This window comes from Hypanus sabinus, chromosome 3, assembly GCF_030144855.1.
Source record: "Hypanus sabinus isolate sHypSab1 chromosome 3, sHypSab1.hap1, whole genome shotgun sequence".
NCBI classification, from domain to species: domain Eukaryota; kingdom Metazoa; phylum Chordata; class Chondrichthyes; order Myliobatiformes; family Dasyatidae; genus Hypanus; species Hypanus sabinus.
In genome coordinates, this window is record NC_082708.1 from 40,935,215 (window position 1) to 40,951,302 (window position 16,088).

The window sequence follows — 16,088 nt, forward strand, 5'->3', positions numbered from 1 at the left end:
AAACGTAACGATTTAATACGTATCATTGGAATCGGCAGGTTGATGGCCGTACTTTGTAAGGTTAAACAGGATCTCTTTGCTAATATCGTCCTCCGTTTACAATGATTTACGTGCGTGGGATGGAATATGCTATGTAATTCGGACATTTAGTATCCTTTGTAATATTTGAATAATAATGAAAACTTTTTAAAGGCAGCTCTCCATGCCCATTGCTTCAGTAATTGAATAGTAACGCTACAAACTCAAATGGAAGCTTAACGCCTCTCCGCGCCGCACATCGAAGAATCCTTAAAATGCTTTGGACAGGTTGAGTCAAGAACGTTAGTGCTATTTGTGTGACTGTATTAGCAACTGTGAAGAATAGTCAGGTTCGATTCTTGTAATTTCCTGAGCCGAGTCTGAATATCGTTCATAACAATGACTCGCTTTGTGGAGACATGAAAACTTAAACAATAAACAATTATTATCATATCATCCCCATCTGGATTTCAGTACACTTAAGTGGTCTTTCATAGGACACAAAATATTATACCTTTCCGCCTTCCGATAATCATTTCCGTGTTTCTGGCATTATTATTTGTAATAATAACCTAAATCGTTGTCAATTCCTTGTTACATATACATCTTCTTCTGGTATGGGATATGAAATATTTTGAGAACTGTCACGGAAGTTCTTTGATACTAAATTATAAAAAGCAACGAAATTCGGAATCGCATATTTATAAAACACTGATCAATCTCCGGTTGTTGTTTCAGGTCCGAGCGGTGAGGGGGTGAAGGCGTATGCTTTGTATATTTATTTGTATTTTCATTTTAGCTATTCTTATTTCGATTATTTTCAACATTTCAGTATTATTAACCCAGAATGTTCCCTATGGTCTTATTAGGTTTAAATTACCGACGAATGTCATTTATATTTATTTTATTTGAAGTCAAATATATCATAGATGTAAAATGTCTTACAGAAAATAACGATCCTAAAGTGTACAGTAAAAGTACACTTTCATCTGTGCTGCCCTGAATATCTTCAAACATGATTTCAGTCCATTGAACATTTGGCATTTGACAAAGTAATTGCGTGGAAATGTTAAATTCATATCGATATCTGTTCTGCACTGCTCATTTGCTGCCCTTGGCACAGTCAGTTTGGCTAGTCTCAACCATCTTCAAATCATTTGTTACAGCCTCTGTCTGGGGAGTTTCGTTCATGCATTCTGGGCTTTGAATGTTGAAACGCCAGAAGAAGCTGCATTCTAACATTCTAAAAAAAAACCACACACATTTCATTAGCACTTAGTTTTAGTATAATATGTTTGGGGTTAACTTCTCGGGGTTTGTCATTTACAAAACTGGTGTATGGGACTAGATATTTGCCTGCCTTTTCTCGCCGTCCCTTAGAAAGTGACTGGACTACGTGTCTCTGATGCGATCTCCAAGTGGGCGAATCTGCCGCCGTTTGAACTTTGCGTGTCGAATCACTTCCGCGATTCTTGTTCGGGTCATCCTCGCTACCGGCAGAACCAGTAAACCTTTCAAATCTCTGCTTTTTTTTTAGTTTCTAAATGATTTGACCGTCGAGAGCAAGAGGTTAAAGTGCGGAAGGTTGAAGTAGAAGGAGGAAGCTTTTCGAACAATACTTGGTTGAATATGCAGGTCTTGATCGAGTCGCTCCTGTCTCCTTATCTTTTTAAATGCAAATCTTTGGCTGTATGAATTAGTTGACGTCACCTACCTTCAGTTTGCCATTACTAATAGAAGCTTGTAAACAATCGTTAATCATGTGGGACACGGGCGGATCGCCCTGATCGCTTTTGGAGACACAGTGGCAAACCAGGAAAAAGAAAGTCTTGGAACTACAGTAATCTGGATTTCTCCAAAGCAGCATGCCGATTGCGCTCAGCCGCCAACATGTACGTGAGCTATCTTCTGGATAAAGACGTGAGCATGTACCCAGGGTCCGTTCGGCATTCTGGCATCAACCTGGGCGCTCAGAATTTCGTCAACCCGCCACAGTACCCGGAGTATGCTGGTTATCATGTACCCGGCGTAAATTTGGACAATCACCCTCAATCGTCAGGATCTTGGCCATCACCTTATGGGCCTCCCCGGGATGAATGGAGTGCGTACGCAGCACCTACAGGCACGGTGCACGCCATCAACTCCTCGCCAGGGACTCTGTCTTACAACCCTGCAGATTACAACTCCGTTCAGACCCCGGGGCCTGGCGTGATACAGCCCTTAAACAATAATCTTTTGGAACAGCATTCCCCCAATAGCCAAAGGCGCAACCCTTACCAATGGATGAGGAAGCCAAGCCAGCAGCTATCAGGAACAGGTAAGATTGTAGTTTAGACCCTTAACCCTCCAGAACAGAAAATGATTAGACAGATTGCTACCAAGGTTCCATTTTCACATTTCAACATCGCATTCTCTCGTCAATACCGGCCATCGAGTAACTGTGCAAAAAGAAACCCCGAATACTTTTAAGCAACTACTATTACGTTTCTATTGTATAAAATTTCCCGTGCCTCAGTGCAGCTTGCGGTAAAGATTGCTCCTTGTATCTAGAGGGAATAGCCCGAACACTAAATACAAAAGAGAGGCTTTCTTCCGGACAATTCTCACCCTACCCTACGTATAGAAAATATGAACATAAAATAATTCGTCCAGAAGAAGGAAAAACTTTGAAAACAAACCAATTGTTGCGCGCATCCTCCCCTTGAAACTTAATATTACTTTGAGGAATTGCTCACACTTTTATTGTACAAGCACCTGAAATTTCTTCGTGAAGATGAATATAAACGTTTTTAATTTTGAGAAAGGATACTGTAATAGATTTTAAGTAATAATCCAGTTCCCGTTAACAATTGAACAATTAACCCAAGATGTTCTAACTCCATTGCACCAAGACGCCCACCAGATCTACTAAGTCTTACGCTCTGCAGTAATGTGGACCTCCTAATATATGTACCTTAATGTCTCTTTATGTTTCTTTTTTTGTAAATCTGTCACAAAATCCTGCTCAAATAATGGCAAATGAAGAGGTAATACGATGTCAGAACGCTTTTTGAACCGTTACCATGCCTGCAGTATTTATTGGTCGGTTTCTTCTCATGTGAACAATGTCACTATGAGGCAACTTACAAATATAATTAATGTCTAAATGAACGACAGGAAATTGGTAACACAGTTTGTGACAGCTATTTATTTTGCTTTTTTCAGCTTAATTTATTCATTAGTATTCGGATAAGCCTATTGAATTGTGGAGACGTACTTTAATTGTAATAACTCCAAATTCTATTATCGATTGATTTTATAACCAATTTCGACCATATAAACCATAATAACAGTGTCGACTAACAATAGTTTCTGAGTCATTAAGCATATACTTCTATGAGTACCCGCTGTTTTCCAAACACTGAACTATTATTTTATAAGTAGCCAATCTGAAAATCGCTTTACCGCTCGTATCGAGTAGAATGGTTCAAACAGCCCTCCTTGCCCTGCGGTAGCCAAAACTGCTCGCAACCGAAAATGTTGATATAATAGAGAAGAACTGCTGCGTTCTCAATTCCTCGGTAAAATTAACCATCGCCAGACACCCGCTCTTCGATCGGAGTAGCGCTGCCATTCCATGTACTGTACACTCATGGCTAAAGCTACCCTCACAATTCCTTAACCACGATCTCAAAACTCTTACAACAGATCGACCCAAGTGAACTTGGGTTCACTTGAAAAATAGCTAATCTTCACAAATCTGCGTGATTACACGTCCCGGAAATTCAAGAATATCTTGGCCTTAAGTAAAATAAAAACAGGTCTTGACCCACAATGTCCTGAATCTATTCCGAGCGGCTACAACTGGAATTCTGCCGTTGCAACATCGAATGAAGCTTGCAGTCCCTTTAGTTTTGAAACGGAAGATTATCGGTTATTTTTTCATTACAGTCCTCCGTATAGGTGAAATGCTAACCTGAGATGTAACTGAAGTGGCAGCACGAACAGGTGCCGGCCGTTGTTGTAATGTAAATTAAAGATTTATATGGAGTGCAAATCTCTTTAATTTATTGTATCTCCTCCCCACCCCCGCTCAGTCTGATAGTCAATCTCTAATGTGTCATGACCTTTTAACATGAAGTGCTTTGATATACACCTTCTTTTTCCAGCAACCCCAGTCTATTGTTCCGTCCATCTCCCGGAAAAGGTGGCGAGTTTCGCAGCAAATAAAGAATTTTGACGTTTCTGCACGATCCTTTTCAGCTTCTTTCTCTTTCTTTTCATTCGTTTCCCAGGCCATCACGGAACAATAAATATTACTTATTCCAACTAACGAAGTGTTATCCGTGACATACATACAAGTCGAATGACTGAAAAAGAAAATATTTATGTGAAATCGTGACTTAATATATGTATGTGAAGGATTTTTTTTAATGCATTGCGGTTCAAATTTCAAAGTAATCACTAAACGAACACAACATGATGTTTAAATCTTAAAACTGCAAAGGTCTGAATGGCAAATGCCATGGCTTGGTTCCACCAGCATTTTGTGTGTGTTGCTTGCATTATTATGTTTTTCATTTACAAAGGAATTTACAAAATGTTCCTTTCATAATGACCCTAGCAAGCATAAGCAATATAGTATCAGGTTATAAGGTTCCTTTTGTAATAACCCGAAAAAAAGTGTATAACAATTTAGCATGTGTGGAAGTTGGAAATTACATCATTTTGAAATGCGTGCCTGTGTTTCCTTTACTTTATCACGTTTATTCAAAATTTGGTTTTGGATGAACTCGCATAAAAATACATAATCAAAAATCAGATCCCTTTCTCAGTGGGTTTGCTGACCCTTCGAGCGCCCGGGAATTATTTCAGTCGTTCGTGCTGCACGAGATAAGCTGTGTGTTTTAGATTATTAATGTCGTTTTTAAAGTATATTTGTCAGATCATTTTCTTGTCTCCTAAAAATGTCCGCCTGTGCCCTCCAATGGCCAATCTTCATCTTTGAAGCATATCCCCATTCAAATGCCTCAGCATTCTTCTTTCTTTAGGAATGGGGTTTTAAATGTAAATGTGCCGAGGTTTGAGATGAAAGGTTCAGCCGCCATTTGTTCCTGAGTGCCAATTCAAACAGAATGTGCTTGTTATTCCACCACGGGGAAAAAATCTCTTTGATAAGGTCGCATTGTACTGCATTGTTCGAGCCGTGTTCGCTTTTAACCAGCTGTATACATTTTCCCCGCATCAGGCTTGTTTCTACGTGGGGCTCTTTTGTTGAGGTTTGCTGCAAATTATCTGAACAAAGTTAGCCTGCTGGCGTTCAACGTCGAAATACAAGGGGAAAGAAATGTTTCTGGACACGGATCGCTAATAGTGGTTGCATTCTTTATAAAATGCTTCCGGGACACATATACATAAATGAGGTTATTAATCAGATTCCGCCGTTAAACATTCGCTACGCTCAGAAGTGATGTACATCAGGAACACACCTGTTTGTAAGTGGGAGAGTAGGTGCCCGAGTTTCCCTGCAGCTTTCATTTACGGCTGTTATTTGGCGAGATGGTAATTACTCTCAAATGCTCAGATGCTGCATTTCTCCTTCAAGCGTTCGATGTGTGTTCAAGCTCAATATTTTCAGACTTGTTACTGACACCTCCCGGCATTAGTTTAACAGCATCTGTTTGAGTTAGTTTGATTAACTTTTGGTGTTGGCTCAGCCTGGCCAGTATTTGACCTAAATTATCCACACTAGACACTAGGATCGATATTTCCGCCGAACATATATTATCGATCAGCAAAAACAGTTTCAGCCATTAACTCTTATCGCCAAATTCCCGCCGCAGATTAATGAATATGTTTATAATTTTCTAAAATCAAGTTACTAAAATAACTTAAACATATCTGAATGATTGTGACTTTGATGAATTTCCTTCCATTCTGATCTTAGAAACCTAAATCGTTTTTACTGTCTTCGGGCTCCCCCAAGCATTTTTCGCCTCCATTGACACGCATTGTGGCCAAGTTACACCCGCCCGTCAAATCTTAATTGAAGGATGCATCTATTGGCGATGAGCCTGAGGATTCAGCTCTGACCCGAAGTTTCTGTGTTTATAAGGCAAAACACTTGCAATTCTTCCAGAAAACGAGGCATCTATTCTGCAAGTTCTCGTAACCCCATTTGATCACAGAAAGACATGTAGAAAAATACTGAAGAAAGCAGAAGAAACGTAAAATTTAGGGAGTTAATTGTAAAGCGTTAACAATATACTGAGCGTTGGGTGGGGGGGGGGGGTGCAGCATTAGGAAATGTACAATTATAGCTACATAGTAGAACCCGGCCACGCTTCTAAGGTATAATCTTTTGATTTTTCCCTAGGGGGTGTCTCTTTACTGCTCTCTGTAGGTTAGACGGGGCGTTTCCTGTGCTCTTCCACTCTGATTTAACATCTGAGTTCATCTATCGATTAACCCCATTTAACCTTTAGAATAAATTTTGAAATATACATCTTCAGTTTTTTTAAATGTCTCCAAATCAATCACCCTTATTCGTTCTGTTATCACGGAAAAAGTAAAATCTCTAGCATATTTATATGAACTTCACACATCTTACCTTGCACATTAATGTCACGGACAGGAATTATTTTGAGAGGTCATCATCAACATCAACATTTAATAGGAATTGTTTTCAAAAATGCTGTTGCACAATTCAAGAAAACGAGCTTTTAAAAATACTTAACTAATACTTCAAAGTTGCTTAATAATAATTCCATCATGCATTTTTCAGGCGTTGGGTTAAGGAATTCGGGAGAAAGCACATCATACAAAGCAATTCGCTTTCATTATTATTTATGCGCCCTTACTTGTTCTTTCATAGATAAAACGAGAACAAAGGACAAATATCGGGTGGTGTACACAGATCACCAGAGACTGGAACTGGAAAAAGAGTTCCATTATAGCCGCTACATCACCATTCGGCGTAAAGCGGAGCTGGCTGCCAACCTGGGACTTTCCGAAAGGCAGGTAGGTGACCCGCTCAGACTGGCATCCTAGCCGACTCTAAACAAAAACTCAGAGCTGCCCCTTGAGTCGCACACACCATATCCTCAGAGCGGTTTGGGTATGTCACCTTGCCAGTGACTCTAATCCGATTTCTTCTTCCACATCTGACTGAGGGAAAATTAATTTATAGATCACAAAATTGGTTTACGTTTTATGAGCAATTTTCTGATAATTGAACAGTAAGGCTCATAGCGTCAAGCGAACTCTCTTTGTAATGTTACAGTACATGAAACGTAACTTGTAAAGTCAGAATATCTTCAAAAATAAAACGAGTTACAATTATAATTACGTTTCCAAATATATCGGGAGAGTCGGTATTTGTGCTATATTAACACTAGAGAGCCAGAAGCGGAGACGGAGTGTTTCGGACAGAGATTCCAAACTTCCTTTCATCACCTACGATATGCAATAGCTGGCTATCAGATGGTTTGTAATTTCTCCCATTGAGTGGATAATAATGTTCGTAAAATTAAAAGGTGATATTCGCGGATAAATTTAATAAATATAAATAACAGCTTGTCAAACTTCTAGAAAATGGGTTAATCGTGTGTGTGCGCACGTCGTGAAAATAAATTAGAAACTTCCAGCTGAATGTTGTAGCTGATGTAACCGGATTTGTGATGTGTCACATTCCTGCTATTCGGTCGATCAGACCCAGTTGCTGAAATGATCATTACGCTGTTCCACGAGAAATCGGCCGCGCCTACGAAGTGTTTGGCGACAAGTGTGGAAATCCAGCGCCAAGCGACCAAAAGCTGTTTCCTTAGAAAGATTTCCCCATCGCGTAATAAATCAGTTTTAACAGTTTGATTGGGTTGTTACTCGGTGAAAATAAATTATTTTTAAAATAAACAAATTATACAAACGCAATCTCTTAATTTTTTCCTCAGTTGCCGTAGCCTTAATTTCTACAAGCTATGATTTATTTAATCCAAGCATTGAAGTGAAACGTTTTTACTATTCTAAATCGGTTTCCTTTTCGTCACGTTTAGGTGAAGATCTGGTTTCAGAATCGCAGGGCGAAGGAGCGAAAAATGACGAAGAAGAAGTTACAACAGCAGTCTCAACAGGCGTCGGCCCAGTTAAGCCCGGTTCCTCCCGGGACAGCCGGTGCTCTGTCGGTTACCAACGGCGGAGTGATGGGGGCGGCCAGCAGCGCGGTTTTACCTGGCACGGTCTCTCAGTGAACCCACACACCCTTCCTGCACCCGAAGGGATGGAGGCAAACCGTGAACTGGTGCCTATTCAAGCCAGGAATTCCAGACTCTTCCGTGTCCGAGAGGTCGTTTTACAGCACTCCACACATTCATAATGGCAGCGTTGGAGGTTTAGAATCAAACAATTTGCTTGGGCATTTTGTTTCGGACTTCATGCAGCAAGCAATCAGGGCCTCAACACTAACGGAAACTGAAGATGGCCGCGGACCTTCTGACAATGTGAACCAATTGTAATTGGGATATTTTTTCCAGGGTCTTTCAGGCTTTATATTGTTGAAATATTTTAATATAGTTGTCAAATGTTAGATTATATCCGAGTCTGTGAAACACTACCAGATGCATTTTGACATTTCAAATGTGAATTCCCTTCCCCCGAAATGCACCTAATTTACTGTACGTATTGTAATTGTTTTCATCTTTCGATGTAAATAATTTCTGTATTTTCCCCTATAGAGATATTACTGTAAATCTTTTGGGTTAGTTGTGAGTTGGCTAGTTTATTATAATGTAGATTTTGAAGCCTCTATTCCGAATCACAGAATCTGATTTATCTCTTTAAGTTTCAGAAAGTCAGCTGTAACTTTTCAGCACAATGTTTTTTTTTATTGACGGGAAGGACAAAGAGGCTCGGGTCGTTGTGTTATTATGCTACAGGGTACGGAGTAGTAAACCATCTATTTTAGTTGCATTTAGAAAGAGGGGAAAGCACTTTCTCAGAAGTTTTAATGGATTGGTTTTACAATAGTGGGATCACCAACAATTGCTTAACGATCCGCTAATACTTAATCTTTACAGCACAAGGACATCCACATATTGAACCTTTGCGAGCTGCATTTATGATGCTCTGGCGCTTAAAATATGGGACTACATTATAATATGATTTGGCCATTTTACAGCCCAATCTTCATTTATAATAAATGCAAAAATGAATAGCGAAAGATAGAACCTTACAACATGTGCAAATGTGACCAAAGTCTTTTGATTTAATTCTGTTCCAGAATAAATTGAAGCACCACTAGAGAAAAAATGATTAAGTACAAACTGCCATTCAGTCTTTTTAACCTTTGCGCCGATTGGCATGAGAAGATCCGTCGATTGTTTGCTAGAGTGGAATAGGTCACATTATCACTTTGTGCATTGTGCTGGAAACGTACTTTGATACTTCCTACATGCTATCGAATAAATAGAGCTAGATAATTGATCTTATTGCCCATGAGTTTACTGGTTGCTATGCGTTGCTGTGAAACAGCAGACCATAAACTGTGTTTGGTGGCGAACCCGATCGGAACGGTTGTTTGTACAGTGGTTTCAGGGCAAAAGTCAGCATGGAGATTAAAAGTTCGCAAAGAGTGAGACAACAAAATATATGTCCAACAAGCTAGTGTCTTTCTAATTGGAAGAAAAACAGAACGGCGTGAAATAAGAAAAGGTGTGACAAGAATCCTTTAATTAGGCCGCGGACAAATTGAGTAAGGAAGCACCAACATAAAACAAAATCGCTGAAAGTTATACAAAACAACTGTGGTAAATTATGCCCACTTGCCACAAGTGACAGATGTTAAAGAAATGTGTTGGAAATAAACCATTTATTGAAAGATTCCCTTGTTGAGCAATTTATCTTACTAAAATTGCTCATTGTCACTTACAGAGGGCGGTGAAATACAATATGTATTTTAAAAAACTCACTCTATCTGTCTTTCTGTACTTAATTTGTACTGTCCATGGCCATGGACCAATTGAGATTTATAGGTAGTTATACAACATGGGTCAGATTTGAGGTCAAGTGGAATCAGTTCTAACAATTTTACCTCCCTCCAGTTTAACTTGCAGATTTAATGTTCCAATCCATGGAATGCAGTAAGTGAATTCACACCAACCTTACTTGTGTTTGCTTGTTTAGTGTAGGCAATGCCACTGAAATCCTTATTGGATTCATTTTGCTTGTGCAACTATTTCTTTCCCCGATATAGCAAGCTAATTAGATTTGACAACTGGAGTTTGTTTCCCATCCAAATACTGACCAGGCCTGAACCAGCTTAACACGGCGCACATCGCTGATACTTCGCTCCCCGATTCACCCGTGAATGATGAGGCTCACCATTTACAGGTCTAAGCAACGTGGCGAAGCCGCCCAAAACGTCAGCATGCTGGGGAAAATGGCATAATACGGGAATATCTGCATCCACGCCGGTTGATGGCGACTGCCAAACAGTTCTACAGTGTAAGATTAGAGTTGGCATTTGTAAGGTCATTCAGAGGCATGAGACATCTTTCAGAAGAGTATTGAGGCTCCATACGGTCTTGTGTAATGTGTATGTTGCATTAAAATATTAGGGCTGTTTCAGATAGTTCCATGCGTTATTTTAAACACTCTTGACAGGTCAAGCACAGGAGCAGGGCCATTCCCCACGTTACTTTCCAAATGTGTAGACCTCTTAAATTGCTGCAAGGATTTCTTCGTCAGTACATTCACAGATGCGCATAAAGCTCTCCTTTGGTCAAGTCCGATTAAATCCAACCTAAGAGTATATCCGGCTCACCTTCCCTGACTGTACCGGACTGGAGTTGCATGTACAAGCGCTTTGGTACCGTGCTCGGGTTCGGCCCCACTCACTACACGCAATGTACTTGACTGGCATATCGCGCAGAGGAAAGTCTTAAGGCGCACCTCAAAGGTGAAAGCAATCAATGCAACTCCCAAAACACTGCAGGTGTCAGAAACCCGAGCTAAAGACAGAAAGAGTTACCAACAAGAGATACGCATCCACGGAGGGAAAAACTTAAAGTATTAGGCTCTGTTGAAAATCCATCAAGCTGAAATGTTAGTTTGGTTGACTTACCAAATGAGCATTGAACACAGAAATAACCAGCACATTACAGGCTCTATGGCCCAAAATGTTGTGCTGACCATGTAACCTATTCTAGATCTGCCTAGAATTTCCCTCGCGCATAGCCCTCTATGTACCTATCTAAGAGTCTCTTAAAAGACCCTATTGTATCCGCTTCTACTACCGAGCTGGCAGTGCATCCCATGCACCCACCACTCTGGTACCTACTTCCAAGCACCTCAAGACGGTGCCCTCTCGTGCTAGCCATTTCAGCCCTGGCGAGAAGTCTCACGATCAATGCCACCATCTTGTACACCTCTATCAGGTCACCTCTCATCCTCCGACGCTCCAAGGAGAAAAGGCCGTTCGCTCAACCTATTCTCATAAGGCATGTTCCCCAAACCAGGCAACATCCTTCTAAATCTCCTCTGACTCTGTCTGTAGTATCCCCATCCTTGCGGTAGTGAGGTGAGCGGAAATGAACACATGCGCGGTCGAACTAAGCTTTAACATTACCTCACGGCTCTTGAACTCAATCCGACGGTTGATGCAGCTCATCACACCATACGCCTTTCTAACAACACTGTCAACCTGCGCAGCAGCTTTGAGAGTCCTATGGTCACGGACTCCAAGATCTCGCTGATCATCTACACTGCCAAGAGTCTTACCATTCATATTATACTGTATTCTGTCTTCAAATTTTAATTCCACCTGCCACTTCTCAACCCAGTTCTGCATCCTATGGATGTCCCGCTGTAACCTCTGATAACCCTCCACACTATCCACAAAACCTCACAGCATTTTGAGTTTTTTTTTATTGTTAAATGGAACAAGCTCCTGAGGATAAATAAAATATCATAAACTAGAATTTCACAGCAAAAGGCAGATTGGCACACATTCACTGTAGTTAACCTACAAAACAAACGTGAGAACAAATTACAGTAACCGGAAACTACTAAAATTGAAACGCTAGGAAATATATTTTTACCCGAGGTCGTTTCTTAATAAATAATGTGAAATAAGGGGATGGAGTCCAAGTATCCCAACCCAGAAGGACAATTTGATAAAACGATGAAAGACAATAAACGATACAGAAGTTCCGTCAAAAAGTAATTGTTGCACAATTCCGTCCTCTCCAGTTAAATGTTGACAGCCTGAGAACCATGTCCGTACGTTGACTCTTCACTACAGTCACGAGCACCTTTCGGGTGGGTCACAGACTTTGACAGATCTTGGGAGCGTCCTGAAGACGTTAGTATCTCGACCTCGGAAAGAAGGCGATGACGTGACTGCAGTAAGCGGGAGAAGGGAAGGGATAGGACGACAGGCAGTCGGAGAATGGCCTCTTCCACAGCTGGGTGGGAGTTGGGAAAGTAGAGTGGGAAAGAACTGCGTCAGCCTAGGGATGAAGAGAGTAATCTACAGGTATTGGGAGGGCGGGGGAGACGATGAGAGTTTAGCGGGGCCGGGACGGAGACGACATGGGTTTGGGGAAGGAGATTTATAGAAGGTGGGAAGTACTGGGGTGTGGAGTAAGGGAGGATCGAAATTCGGGGGAGCAACTGAGGGAGGCTGAACTCTCTGAAAAGTCGAGATCGAGAAAGTGGGAGTTGGGGAAGAGGGGAGAATAAAACATAGGAAGGAGACTGAGGAGAATGGAGGTGGGGGGGACTGAGAGAAAATGGGGGTCAAGGGAGTGACAGAAAGAGTGAGAGAGAAAGAGAATTGACTTACCGTGGGGATGAGGAGAAGGACAGGGAGGGTGGGATGTGAGGAACGGGACTGAGGGAGACCTAGGCTGGAGAAGAACTGAACATGAGTGGGGGTGATAAGGGGACAAGGAGAGTATGGTGATGGGGAAGGGGTCTGAGGGAAAGAGGGGGTGAGGAGGAATAGGAGAGTGGCAGTGAAGAAGGGGACTGACACTGAGTGGGGGCAGGGAAGGGGATTGTGGTGATGGGATTTAGGGTGATTGAGGATGGGTGGCAGAAAAATGAGAAAGGAAACAGAGTGTTGAGAGGGGCAAATGAGGGAGAGTGGAAGTTAGAGAATGTTGATTGAGTGAATCATCAGGTTAGGAGAAGGAATTGGGGTAGAGGACTAATAGAAATCATAGTTCAGAGGAAGGGTGTATACTGGAGAAGGGGCTTGAAGGAGGAAGGAGTTTAGGGGAAGGGAAAAGGTGGTGGTGGGACTGGGGAAGAGGGCGGAACATGGGAATGCATGTTTGGTCGCAGTACAGACTGTACTCCTTCTGAATGGCTAAGGTCTAACCATCATAGATAATTGTTTGAATTTGGCCAAGTGTGTACACTTCTCTGGTTTGTGTACTGGGTTTAGTGAAAATGGTGACCAAATAGTGATTTTTAAAAAATTTGTATTTAATAAAAGTAATTAATAATTCAGAAGGACAACATCATGCTTAGGGTAAAGCACTGTCAAAGGAAAGCTTAAAGACCATTGACCTGAGGCTTTATTTAGCAATGAATCATCAAGGATAATCTTTGGTTTTATCACCAATCTCCCAGTGAATATCTAAAAACAGTGCTTTGACTGTGAAACAATTAAGATCAAGCAAGGGTTCATTTTAGTTTGTGGTAGTACTTGAAAGTACCACCTTATATAAAAAAAGGAGGCCTAAATACAAAAACAAATAGACCAAACAAACAAAAAACCAACCCAACGTCGACTGTACTCTTTTCCATAGGTGCTGCCTGGCCTGCTGAGTCTCTCCAGCATTTTGTGTGTGTTGCTCGGATTTGCAGCAGTACCAGTTTTCTCTTGTTTGATATTGACCAGCCTTCTAGAATTCAATCATACTGCAGAGGAAAATAAACCGAGAACACATAGGTCGAGGTTAAGGAGTAAGAGGTTTAAAGGGAATCTGAGGGAGACCTTTTTTACCTAGAGAGTAGTGAGTACTTGGAATACAGCGCTGGAGACACACTGACAGTGATTCAGAAGTGTTTGGACAAGGATTTACATTGCCAAAGCATAGAAGAAGATGGATCAAGTGCTGGAAGATGAGAATAATATTAATAGAATGTAGTGGGTTGAATGGCATGCTTCTTTGCTATATGACTCTGGTCCATAGGGTTGAACATAACACTTTCTCATTATCCTTAAACCAAGATATTGTGGCTAGCTTGATATTATTTTACTTTTAGTAATTAAGTAATCTTCCTCTGGCAATCCAAGGAAACCACTCAGCCTTGAAAACATCTTACCAGGTTAGTTTACGCATATCAAAGGAGAAGAAGCACCACAGTGCAAACACAGATATCAATGCAAGGTAATGCAGGAAGCAATTTACTTTTGAAACAAGGATAATGACGGGATCCTGAATTTCCAAACTTCAGCAGGAAAATTTCTCATGCTTGGTTATGAAAACCTTTAAATGTACTTCTGAATTTTAAGAATTTAAACAACTTAAGAAAGGTATAGTGCCACTTGACACAGTTGAAAAGAGATTCCTGAGCTGACCATGTTGGCCGATTACCAATCACTAAAGAAATTGGATCAACATTCTTTGGAGTTTGGAGGAATATGTGGTGATCTCACTGAAACATTTAAGATCCTGGGGAGTCATTAGAACAAGGTAGATGTCAAAATATTTGCACTAGTGGGAGAAACTCAAACAGGGGATGTAATTATAAGATTATTGGACATTTTTAACTGGCATGTGTATATCTCTGGAATTCTCATTAGGGATATTTAAAGAGGAAGTAGGCATATTTTATTGAAAGTTCAAGGGAGTTTAAGGGCTTTGAGGAGCTGGAGCAGATGAGGAGATGATAGCTGGGATAGATCAGCCATGACCACATTGAATGATAAGACAGGCTTGAGGGATTGAACCTGATGCACTTTTTATATCCTTATGTTTTGTGTTCTTAAAGGCTTGTGTGAATCTGTTTTTCCCACTCTGGCATAATTGAAGATCAATATCTGGAATCAATGCCTGGACATAAACTCAGACTGATCACAACAATGACCAGACCAAGAAAAGACATGTGATAAGCCAATTTCCAAGAGCCACCCTCAGACTTATTTGAATATTATTAGAAGTATTTGATTAGCATTTTAATTAATTCTTTACATTTTCTTAGCAACCTCTCCCTCAATGTCACAAAAACAAAGAAGCTGGTTGTGGATTACAGGAGGAATGGAGACCAGCTAACCCCTATTGACATCAATGGTTCTGGGATTGAGAGGGTAAACAGCTTCTAGTCACTCAGCATCCAGATCACCGAGAACCTCACGTGGACTGTACACACCAGCTGTGTGATGAAATAGGCACAACAGTGCCTCTTTCAGCTCAGATGGTTGAGGAAGTTTGGTACGTGCCCCCAAATCCTAAGAGCTTTCTGCAGGAGAACATGTGAGAACATCCTGACTGACTGCGTCACCGCCTGGCATGGGAACTGTACCTCTCTTAATTGTAGGATTGTGCTGAGAGTGTTGCAGACAGCCCAGCATATCAGTAGTTGTGAACTTCCCATGATTCAGGCCATTTACAAGGACAGATTTGTAAATAGGGCCTGAAGGATCATTGGTGACCCAAGTCACTCCAACCACAATCTTTTCCAGCTGCTACGATCCAGGAAGCGATACTGCAGTATAAAAGCCAGCACCAACAGGGTCCAGGACAGCTTCTTCCACCAGACCATCAGACTGATGAACTCACATTGATTTGAGGGTACTCTATATTACATTGACTGTTCTATTTGTTATACATTATTATAAATTACTATGATTGCATATGACACATTTAGATGGAGATGTAACATAAAGATTTTTACTCCTCATGTATGTGAAGGATGTAAGAAATAAAGTCAATTCAATTCAATATTTTGACCCTACTCATTTTGAACCACACTTGTGTGTTTCTATTCAGTTAGAATTCTAATATAATTAAATGTAATCTTAAATGAAAGCATCTACGATAGTTGAAGTACTGAAAACAGCTAAATGGGTCCCATTATTCGTA

General features: G+C 40.8%; 1 protein-coding gene across 1 annotated transcript; it reads left to right on the plus strand.

The window, feature by feature from the left end:
• The first annotated feature begins 1,636 nt into the window (after positions 1-1,636).
• On the plus strand, positions 1,637-8,648 carry LOC132390743 (homeobox protein CDX-1-like). Its single transcript, XM_059963293.1, has 3 exons — positions 1,637-2,335; positions 6,872-7,017; positions 8,049-8,648. Exons 1-3 carry the CDS (start codon positions 1,909-1,911, stop codon positions 8,241-8,243), a joined length of 768 nt encoding a protein of 255 aa, XP_059819276.1. The 5' UTR covers positions 1,637-1,908; the 3' UTR covers positions 8,244-8,648.
• Positions 8,649-16,088: the final 7,440 nt, after the last annotated feature.

What these genes read in the sequence shown, in the direction of transcription:
- LOC132390743 (XM_059963293.1), top strand. Translation starts at nt 1,909, where the DNA reads ATGTACGTGAGCTATCTTCTGGATAAAGACGTGAGCATGTACCCAGGG. An exon ending in CCAGCAGCTATCAGGAACAG is followed by an intron (nt 2,336 to 6,871) that starts GTAAGATTGTAG and finishes GTTCTTTCATAG; the next exon opens with ATAAAACGAGAACAAAGGAC. An exon ending in TGGGACTTTCCGAAAGGCAG is followed by an intron (nt 7,018 to 8,048) that starts GTAGGTGACCCG and finishes CGTCACGTTTAG; the next exon opens with GTGAAGATCTGGTTTCAGAA.